The 11,021-nt window shown below is 51.6% G+C and overlaps 1 protein-coding gene across 1 annotated transcript; it reads left to right on the top strand.

Annotated features, from left to right (window-relative positions):
* The first annotated feature begins 786 nt into the window (after window positions 1–786).
* Window positions 787–1,917, top strand: CHST14 (carbohydrate sulfotransferase 14). Its single transcript, XM_009962129.2, has one exon. The coding sequence runs from the start codon at window positions 787–789 to the stop codon at window positions 1,882–1,884; it is 1,098 nt and encodes a 365-aa protein (XP_009960431.2). The 3' UTR covers window positions 1,885–1,917.
* Window positions 1,918–11,021: the final 9,104 nt, after the last annotated feature.

Raw genomic sequence — 11,021 nt, 5'->3', positions numbered from 1 at the left:
CTTGTCCTTTGGCTTTCAGGTGGCGGCCGTGGCTCCATGCTCTGCTCACCAGGTAACGTCCATCTCCTCCTCCTCCTCCTCCTCCAGGCTGCTGAGACGAAGCGTGGCCCAGCTCCTGCCCGCGGTGGGTCTGGCCTGGTATTGCCAACGCCGCTCCAGCCGTTAATGCAAGCCTGTATGGCTGCATGTAGCCACAGCAGGGCCACAGGCGAGCTGGGAAGCACCGGGCTGTCACCTGCGCTGCGAGCAGCGCCCTGTAAGTCAACGCAAACGCCGGATGGGGCTTATTTAATTCCATTTAAAATACATTTGGCGGAGAGGGGGCGTGGGGTGCTACAGGCAGCGACGCCTGGGCCTGTCCGACGCCGGCGGGTGGCCGACCTGACCAGCCCCGCGGGTGCCGCAGCCCCGGCGGCAGCTTTGGGCTCGCTCCCCCTCACGAAGCCGCTCGAGGGGACCGTGCCCCCGGGCGAGGCCGGGGGTGGGGGGGGTGGGGGGTGGAACTGCTTCGCCCTCCCCTCTCCGCCCCTTCCCCGTCAGGGAGGCGAGCGACGGGGCGGGCCCGCCGCGAAATGGCCGCCGCCTCCCCCGGCCCGCGGCCCGCCCTCCCCGGCCGTCACTGCCGGCCGCCGCCCCGCCTCGCTCAGGGCGCGGGGAGCCGCCAGCCAGCCCGGTTCTACCGTCGTTCTACCCCGGTTCCAGCCCGGTTCTCCGCCCCCCTGTCCCTGGCTCCGTCCCCGGCATGCGGCGCGGCGGCTAAGGCGGCGGCCGCAGCCCTCCGAGGCCATGTTTCCCCGTCCCCCCTTCCCCGGGGAGGTGAGGCGGGCGGCCGCCTCGGGCCGCAGCCGGTCCCGGCCGCGGGGCGCCGTGGGCGGCACCGTGCTGCTCCCCTCCATGCTGATGTTCGGCGTGATCCTGGCCTCCAGCGGGCTGCTCCTCATGATCGAGAAGGGCATCTTGGCCGAGGTGAAGCCGCCGCCGCTGCACCCGGCGGCGGGGGAGCTCTCTCGGCGAGGAGGCGGTGGCGGCGGTGAGGAGGCCCCGGGAGGGGACCTGGACTACGAGGTGCTGCGGGACATCCGCAACCGCACCATCCGCGCCGTCTGCGGGCAGCGGGCCATGCCCCGCAGCGTCTGGGATCTGCCGGCCGGCCAGCGGCGGACAGTCCTCCGGCACCTCCTGGTCAGCGACAAGTACCGCTTCTTGTACTGCTACGTGCCCAAGGTGGCCTGCTCCAACTGGAAACGCATCCTGAAGGTGCTGGACGGGGCGCTGGAGAGCGTCGACGTCAAGCTGAAGATGGACCACAAGAGCGACCTGGTGTTCCTGGGGGACATGAAGCCGGACGAGATCAGCTACCGCCTGAAGAACTACTACAAGTTCATCTTTGTGCGGAACCCCATGGAGAGGCTGCTGTCGGCCTACAGGAATAAATTTGGGGAGATCAAGGAGTACCAGCAGAAGTACGGGGTGGAGATCGTCAGGCGGTATCGGAAGAACGGGGGGAATTCGGCAGGCAACGACGTGACCTTCTCCGAGTTTCTGCGGTACCTGCTGGACGAGGAGGTGGAGAGGATGAACGAGCACTGGATGCCCATCTACAACCTGTGCCAGCCCTGCGCCGTGAGGTACGACTTCATCGGCTCCTACGAGCGGCTGAACACCGACGCCAACTACGTCCTCGAGCGAGTCCAGTCGCCCTCCTTCGTCCGCTTCCCCGAACGGCAGTCGTGGTACAAGCCCGTGACGGCAGAAACACTCCATTACTACCTGTGCAACACCCAGCGCCGGCTAATAAAAGAGCTGTTACCAAAATATATCATGGATTTCTCCCTCTTTGCCTACCCCCTTCCCAACATAACCAGCGAATTCTGCAGGCAATGAGTTGTTCATTTCGGGATCTGGCGTGAATTCTGCCTTCACTGCAAGGGTTTGCTAATGCAGCCGTTGCTGCGAAGAGCACGTTGCTGCAGGGCCTGTGAAAGATGCTCTTCTATGCATTATTTCCTAATTTTATACTTTTCAAACACTGTTTATATAAAATACTATATATTGCCTTTGCTACTAGAATACTTTTTGTATTGTTCTGATTTTAACTTGTACATATGCCGCTGACTCGAGCACAGTAGCTTTTGTATATCTGTTTTGCTTTAAATTCTTTTTTTATGATATGACATGGAAAACGTCTGTAAGGAAATTGAAAAATTGATATATTTTAAGTATTTTTTCCTCCTTTTTTGTGTTTTGTACTAAATAGCATGTGGCTGAATTGCAATACAGCGGTTGGTGCGCTAATACCAATATAGTGGTTGATGCCCTAAAAATTAACACTGTTAAAACTGGTCCTGGATTAGACAGGAGATAGGGGGGTTGGGGTGTGGGCAGAAGAAAAAGCTTTTATAAACTAGGCCCTGTGTATCCTTTCTTTTGTCATCCGTAGATGATGGTTAAATGAGGCTGGTCTTTTTTTTCTGTGACAGTAGTACTTCTGGGTTTTATTATTGTTATTATTATTATTTACCATTTAAATAAAACTAGTGGTAGGATAATACTCACTTTTGTGCGACTTTAAGATTTGAAAGTACTGACTTCTTACCCAGCGTATCAGATGCAATATCAAGCCATAACAATTTGCTCTTCTCTCTCTCTCTCGTTCTCTTTGAATCAAAGCAATACAGACTTCTGGTAAGATTAAAACCCACCCTGTTCCTCAGACAGAAGGCAACAAAACCCACCCGCAGCGTGCCTGCTCACAGCCTCGGTGGGTGTCTGCGTGCCCACGCGCATGCAAACCACCGTGGAAAAATACTTTCTCCAGCCATCTTTGAAACAATAGTGATTTGAGGATTAGTTCTCCCTTCTTTTATCGATGTGCACACCGGTTTTGTAGCTACTTGTATTTAATTATGGCCATTAAATTGTAAAAGTTTGGGAGGTAATGTAGAAAGTAGTTCCTGGGAGGCTGTGTCCTCATTTCTAATAAAATTTTTCTATAAATTTGTCTGTTGCTCAGTGCTTTTCCTTCGATGTTAACGTTTATTTGCATTCTTGGAGAGGCCTTCTGCCCCTCGTGCTAAGCCATGGAGTGAAAGTATGATGAATAGGCGGTTCCTGCCTTGATTAATTTGTGTTTTAATTGCCAGAGCAGCAATAACAAGTGGAGAAAGAAACGCATCCGAGCCAGACGACGAGACGATTACGCGACACGGGCAATGGGATGAAAAGGAGCAGTCAGCAGCAAAATAGGTACCTAATTGCTGTGGAGCAGATACAAAGCGGTGGGGATGGATTACGGACGTTGCGGGGAGCTGGGGGTTTCCTGGGATTGATGTCTCAAAAAGGGGGAAGGAAAATGAAGGTGTTTTCTTTAGGATTTGTGAAGTTGTCTGAAAGAAGGGCTTGGAGCCACATCCAAGCAAACTCAAAGCGGTGGGATGAAAAATCCTGCCTAGGGCGTGACTTCAGTAACTTAGTGGATTTGCTGTGTCTGTAAGCTCCCGGCGGAATCGCTGTCTCCCTCTGTTGAAGTCAGTGGCCAAGCACAGTTTGAATGATTTTTACCTCCGATAATGGGATCGTGGCTGGGCATGAGAGCAATGGCTGGTGCGTTCATGGACCCCAGCTCCGGGCCACATCCTCGCCTCTGCAGCCACCTACCCTGCACAAAAAGTGGGTTAGAAATTGGCTTTGCTCTCCTTCTGCCCGGTCTGAAACCTGCAAAATTTTTGTCTGTCCCCAACGATCTTGGTGACAACACAGGAATGTTTGGTGCCTGGTGCTGGGGGAGCTGGAGATCTGTCTTGTACTCCAGCCAAAGACACCAGATACCAGCTGGGAATATGATTTTGTCTTGTAAAACAGATGCTGATGGTGGGGTGGTCTGAGTTTTAATTAAGCCTGACCTTCAGGTCTCTCCAACTAGGAATAAGCTGGTTAGACTGCTGTCGTCTGCTTCTGTGAAGCTGAGGAAACGCTTCCTGCTTGTTTAGCAACTGGGGTTTTCATTAGATGTTTATTTCTCAGTAGTTTTAAAGGTTTGTGCTGCTTGTTTGTTTATCTGCTACAGCTTCTGATCTCTATATTCAATTTTTTGTCATCCCCTTAATCTAATTTATTGGACACAGAAGGATTTTGCTTTTCCTTGACTGTCTCTTACTCCTTTACTGGATATCACTGTTTTCTCTTTAAATAAAAGCAAATGCCCTCCCCCCTCCCTGTACCCTTCCATAAGGAGGGGTTTAATGCAGGCAAAACCTCGTAGCGCGGGCAGACGTTTGTCCTATACCTGGCAAAAATGTATGGAGTGTGGAAAAATCTCCTAAAAGCTGAAGCAGGGGCATTTTGTCGTGTACCCTCAACCTTATTTCTCTTACTTGATCGAGGTCACAGACTATCTCTGACTTTCTTACCTCTTTGCTGCAAGTCAGCAAATATGAAAAATCGATGAGGTTTCCATCAGCGGTACTTCATTTTATGCCTGGCCAGTAATAGAATTTCCTGAGAAAGCTTTTGGCCAAGTAGGAGGAAAAAAGTCATCTCCCTCAGCAGCTGTATCGTTTCTTTCTTTTGTCAGGTGTTTCTCCGGTGTGGAATAAATCAGGAGCAAATTCCAGAGCTGACAGCAACCGCCGGAGGTGAGAGATGCCGACCGGGACCCAGCCCTCCTCTGCGGGGACCTGGCGAGCAGGGAAAGGGGTAACGTGTGCGAAAGCAGGGAGGAGGGGGATTTCATAGCAGCTCAAGTACCAATGAGGTGGGAACTGTAAAGTTATAAACTGTTTTGGTTTAATCAAACTGTTTCACAGTTCTGCTTTTTGATCTGTTCCAGTTTGGCAGCTCCTTTTTCCACCTTTCTGTCTCCCTGCTTCCAGTCACAGAGCAGAAGGAAAAGGCGATCTTTTCTCTTTTGAATTATTGTATTTTCTTAAGCTCAGCACTGTACTGAATGCCCCAAACTTCCCCAAGTAAACAGCTCGAGGTTTTGGCAGTGGGGTTTTGTCACTGCGCTTTCCTCACTTGCTGTTTCTAATTTTGTGTCGCTGAATCCTAACCCTGGCCCTGCCGTCCTCCTCTTTTCCCTGTAGAAGCATGCGGGATGTGTGGAGACACTCCAGCCCTTTAATTCCACCTCGTTACATGGAGAACTTCTGATTCCCTCTCAATTACCACAATGTTAGTTTATTTTAATTTGTCATTAGCCCTTTCTTAGCCTGCGCACCTGAAAACAAACCAACCAAAAAGGAGGAGTTTAACGTGCGTGTGAATTTTGCCATTTGTGTGTGTGTGTTTATTCCTCCTTCCCTGGTAACTCTCGAACCTGCTAATCCATTTCCACCAAAACTGAGAATTTATTTTACTGCATCCTTTCGTTGCTCGCAGCTCTTGTGGCTTTAGCGCGGGGTTGCAGAAGGGAATCGGGCGCTTTGCTCTCGCCGCGTGAGTGCTGGTGACGAGCGGGGACCCGGGGATTTCTCTTTGCCCTGAAGGAGCACCCAGCGCTGCGTGCGCTCGCCCGCTGTGACGTGGAGCGATGCTTTGTGCACAGAGGTCCCTTTAGTCCCACGGATGCTGAAACTGTCCCCTGCTAGTATTTTTCTACCAGAGGAGAAATCCGCCCTTTCCGCCTCACGGCCGTTTGCATCACCCCAAGGTGACTAAGGCACCTGAGCGGTTGACTTTATCCGAGCGCTTGGCTGCCAATTCCAGGGAAACTCCCAAGGTGGTTTACAGATGCTTTAATCGCTTGTTTAGGAAACACGGTGATCAGAGAAGGCAACGGGTGAAGAGTCTGGCAGGGAAAAACCTCGCAAGGTCAAGTTCCCCAAGTTCACGTTGCCAAATGCCTGGCTGATGAGGTGGTTGATTTGCCGGTGAAGAGTCACGCTTGGCTCGGGCTCAGCCCTGGGCTGCTCGCTGGCAACAGTTGTGCCTGGCTCCAGGCAGGAATACGTTTCTGTATCGTGTTATATTATTGTATATATCACGAGGAATATGTAGATTTAACAATGGGAGGGCTGCAGAGAGGACAGGGGCATAAAATCCTTTTTCTCAGGGATTTAGTGATCCAGCATCAGAAGATAACCGTCCATCACTGTGTGGTGTGTTGTCTTCCACCCTGTCCTGTGGATCCGTGTCTGTCCAGTTCACAGACATCTCTCTTTCCTGAAAGGCAAAACGACCCAACAGCGAGCAACCAACGTTTTCCAGAGCAAATTACCAGCTTCCTACGCTGTTGTAGCTCACTGTTACAGGATGCAATTGCAAAGAATTCCCTGTTTAACCAGGCATCCGTCTGTGCCGTGCTCGTTTCTGTGACATCTCTCTGCTTCAGAAGTTCATTACAGTCAGATGGTTTATGTACACACAAACATAAAGCATATTCTTGCCTCGCACAAAGAACTAAAAATAGACAATAGCAACCTGTCATGATTTTACTATTATTATTATTATTCATTTCCTGGGTTATTTCTCTTCTCACCGTTCATCTGTTACACATGAGATTGATTTACTTGCTCGTGGAAAAGTCTGGTTAAGGTGATCCTCCTCTGAAATGAGACTCGTGCACTCAGTTGCTTAATGACCAGTGGGTGAGACCTCGCCTCCTGCAGCGCTGGGAGCACGGTAGCGCTGAGCACGTCCACCAGAAACGGCCACTGGCCTGTGGGAAACCTCCGCATGCGGGAGGGAAGGTCAATTAACCAGCAGGTAGGGCGTTTGCTGAGAGGCGTGGGAAATCGCTCCCCGTTCTGTCGTTGTGTTGTTTAAATAATTGCAGCGAATGTGTTTGATACCTTCGGCGTCGTGTTCGGCCTGCCGTGGTGGAGGAGAGCAGGGCCGTTTGGTTTTTGGCCCTTGGAGCTCCCGCTTTGGGCGAGGGAGCGGGACAGGTCAGGATCCTTTGTGTCAAGTATCTCGATTCCCGATTCCAGCGTTAGGCCTGCAGAGCCCCGTTTCGGCGTACCTAAAGCCCGAGGGGGGGCTTTTGCAGTGCAAGGCTGGGAATGGGCATTGGCGCTCGCGGTTCCGCAGGGCGCAGAGGAAATGGCTTTAACCCGGGTGATTTGGGAGGGTGCACCAGCCCTGGTGTCGAGGAGCGCTCGCTGAGCTAAAACGTGGCGTCTGCGACCTGGGGCCTCGGAGCTTCCAAACCGGGGCCGTTGCAGTCAGCCTCGCGCAGAAAGCAAAGGGCTTTAAACGTGTTCCCTCTGGTCTCCGTGCTGAGCTCCAGAGCGTGTGTCAGATTTTTCCTCTTTCCTGTGGGGCTTTTCCGATTGCTTTTGCAGAAATAACTGACTTCCTTGCCAGGCACTGGTGCTGAAGTAAATGCATTAACGCTGCCAGTCGCCTCGCTGGCTGGTAGCCATGACCCCGTGTCTAAGGGGAATAAAGCTTTCCGAAACACGGCAGGAGCGAGCAGTGCCGTGGATGGCTGCGGTAGTGCCTGTGCGAGCCACGCAACCAGCTTTGCTTCTGCTCCTCTTTGTTTTCAGCCTTCTCTCTGACAGGGGAGAATCACCGCTGACCGTCTCTCTTGCTTTTACCTGCAGTTCCTTTTCACGCAGAAGCGTGAGCATCCTGGGGATGTTTCTTTCATCGCAGGCAGGATTTTGAAAGAGCCAAAGGAAAATGTGTGCAATGGACCTGTTGTGTATAACGAGGCTGAGCTATTTTGGTGGAGTCGATATTCCATACGTACCTGCTCGGGTCTTATCAATAGTGTCTTCTTATTGAGGGTCTGAGCTGTTCTGAGAGAGCTCCTTGCTGGCTGTAAGTTGGTTTTGGGGGCTCATGCCTATACTCTCTTGGTGGGGGTTGCCTGTGGTTTTAGAAGTGCTTTTTCAGTTGCACACACTGTTTGGGAGAGGGACCGGAGCTCAGGTCCAGCCGAGCAGGGTGGTTTTCCCAAGATTTTGGCACCAGGTAGAGGAAGCTTCATGAGATGGGTCCTCCATTGAGATTTTTTGCCTTTGGGGTGCTTCTGAGCAGACCACGGAAACAGTTTTGGATCAAAACCCAGCCAAAACCCCGTGGCCGAGGACTGAGAGGTAAAGAGAGTTTGTAAAATCCCTTGAAAGCTTTGAACTAAGGTGCTATAAAAATGCAACGAGCTATTAAAACAAAACCGTAGCTTCCCCCATATCTGGTGCACACAGATGAAATGCTCAGCCCTCTGCATAACAGGGTGGGGGCTGAGAGCAGTGTGCTTTCTTTTATCCTGCAGTGACAAGAAAGTTTATCGTGGTTTTTTGGACAGAGTTTATTTGTGGATGAAGCCAAATCAAGACCAGGTTGCTTTCCTAAGAACTTTTCATTAAAAGACCGAAAGAAATAGGGGCATGAGCCTCTCGGACCTAATGTGAATCAGTGACAGAGCTCAGCAGTACTGCACCGAGTAGTCTCTTGGGATGGATGGGATGAAGGTCCTAGATGTTCTCAGGGTAGGACATATCCCTCTGCAGGATCTGGATTCTCCTCGTGTAGCTCCCAGGTAGAGGCTGAGTGGTCCTGGATCCCTCTGCCCAGCGCAGGAGTAGGGGTCTCCAAGGGCTTTCTACTGTTTTCTTTCTGCAGGCAGGTGTAAAAATTTTATTGCAGGTCTGCTTTTATGTGCAAGGGTTGGATAGTGTCTGCATGCGACAGCAAGATGAAAATCTGGAGAAAACCACCATGGTTTTTATTTGTGTGCTTCAGGCATGACTGTGCTCTTTGAGAGAGCTGCAGCAGCACGGGCACCTCGGGTGTCTCTTCCCGGTGTGATGGCACAAGCCCCTTGTGGCACGTTTGAGATGTGAAGTTTAGGCTTGTCAAGAGCTGAGGTACAACACGATGCTGCTTGCAAGAAGGGGGCAGAGGGCAGAGGACCTCTTTGGCCTAGGAAGGGGCAGGGGGCCAGGAGGCATCAAGCACCTTCCCAAGAGACCCCTGGGTGGTTTTGACAAAACCAGATCAAAGCTCCCATTGAAGCAAAGAAATATCTTTGAATTAAGGAGAAGGAAATCTCCTTCAGGCCCATGCCAGCTGGGCTTGGCGTTGTCTGAGCGCCCCAACGCACGTCGTGGCTCCCAGTGTCAAAAGTGTCACTGGATGAGGCTCTTTCACACGGCGTAAACCAAGCAAAGGAGGAAGGGTTGGATGAAAAGCAACGTGCCCAAGCGATGTGTGTCATGTCGTCGTGTGTCCCCCCCAACACCCCTCAGCTATTATTGCAGCTATTTTGCATTTGAATGAGAACTTTCTCCTTTTGCAGCCCACTTCCTTCTGGGGCTTGAATTGGCAAATGGAGTTGTTAAAAATCTCCAGTCTTGAGACCTGACAAAAGACGGTTGCTATGGAAATAATGGAAGTTGCATTGTGAGCAAAATATCTGCAGGCCCAGAGCCAGCGGGAAGGAGGAAGGGACACCTTGTCGGTCACGCAACTTCTGCGGGAGCCCACGTGCCTCCACGCGATTTTCCTTAGATACCCTTATTTTTGGCAGTTTTGGCTCAAAAGAGCCACAAATGGAGAAATCGGAAATACCAACTGAACGGAAAGGGCTTGTACGAACCCATCTGCTCTTTCTCCAGCGCCAGTGCCACCAAGTTAAGCAGAGTTGCCCTGTGTGCAGGTTTATTCCTCTGTATAGGGTTTGAATCAGTTGAGTTATTCAAAGCAGCCCTCTTCAGGTCAATGAAAACTCTGTCCAGCAATGCTCCAGCTCTTCGAGAAACTATATGAAGGAATTGGAAAATGAGGACAAATTCATGGCTAAAACTCTTGCCTGCTGTTGTGTGCTGTCCACCCATTGAGGCTGGCAGTAGACCAAGCCATGAGGTGTTGACTTTGCTTCCTCTTTGCATCAATGCAATGCTTAAAAATAGGCAGCGAGCTCAAAAGAAGAAACCAAATACGTGTCTTGTCTCTGGGAGTGACTATCCAAGAAAATCACACGTGCTAGAATCAGTGTAAGTGCTAGGACTTCCAAGATCAGCCACCGGGTGGTCAGAAAACTGGATGACAGACTGTGCATCCAAGGGTGGCGGACGTGGGCTTCCCGTTCACGGTAGCGTTTACCCATATATTTGTAGGGATTTGGAGTTAAGGTGAAAGAATGCTGGATCTTAGGATTGAGTATCTCAGAGGGAGCTTGGTCTTCCCCAGGTTGGCACTGGGTAAAAAGTTATAATCCTGGTTTCAAGTGAGGTGTAAATTTGGGATTAGGTGGTGACGTGCAGCTCCTAGACCAGATCTCAGGGAACTGTGTTGTAGTTTGAAGAATTTCATCTTTCAGAACCAGCACGTTTGCATCAGGGTTGAGCCAAGTGTAAGCGTCAGGTTATGGCAGCTCGGGGAACTGGGAATGTGCCATTGCCAGCACACAAAGAGAGGGGTCGTCTGGCTCTGGGATCAGTAGTGTGCTTACGGGTTGTTTTAGTACCTCAGCTCCCAAATGTGTGTCATTAGGGGGGAAAAAAGATACTACCTGGCACCCCAGATCCCGTATAAGCCCACAGAAGTGGCTTTTAAGCAACCAAACTTCCCCTTGGACTCTTGAAATGAAGGTGGGCTCAAGGAGCTTCTGCAGGACGGACGCCTTCTTGGCCGTCCACCGTCTGGTTGCTTCACCAGCACCACGTGCAGATTCTCCTCGCTGGGGACCTGCTCCCTCGAACAGGTTGTCCGCCTGGCTCCAGGGCAGCGAGCTCTGCTGACGGCCACGCGGAGAGGGCCGCAGCCGGCTCCTCGCGGCCAGGCTGTGAAGGAAGAGACCGGCTTTTTCTCATGCCAGCAGATGCGACCCCAGCGCACACATGGAAGAGATTGGAGAGCAAAGATGTCGTTTTTATGACCTGAACGGAGTCCCAGTTTCGCAGCATGAAACGATCGTCGTGTCAGGGTCTCCGGGCACGGCTCCAACCCAAAGCACGGTCTGCTCTCCCTCGGCGGGTTTCACCCATTGCCTTACCCCTCCCAGCGGGAGTTATCATCAGCTACCTCCTTGACTCCTGGGTTTTCCCTTCTCCTTAGTGCACCTTAGAAGA

This window comes from Leptosomus discolor, chromosome 12 (assembly GCF_034619465.1).
Source record: "Leptosomus discolor isolate bLepDis1 chromosome 12, bLepDis1.hap2, whole genome shotgun sequence".
NCBI lineage: Eukaryota > Metazoa > Chordata > Aves > Leptosomiformes > Leptosomidae > Leptosomus > Leptosomus discolor.
The sequence above is the reverse complement of the archived record's forward strand: the minus strand, read 5'-3'. Positions and strand labels throughout refer to the sequence as shown.

What these genes read in the sequence shown, in the direction of transcription:
- CHST14 (XM_009962129.2), top strand. Translation starts at nt 787, where the DNA reads ATGTTTCCCCGTCCCCCCTTCCCCGGGGAGGTGAGGCGGGCGGCCGCC.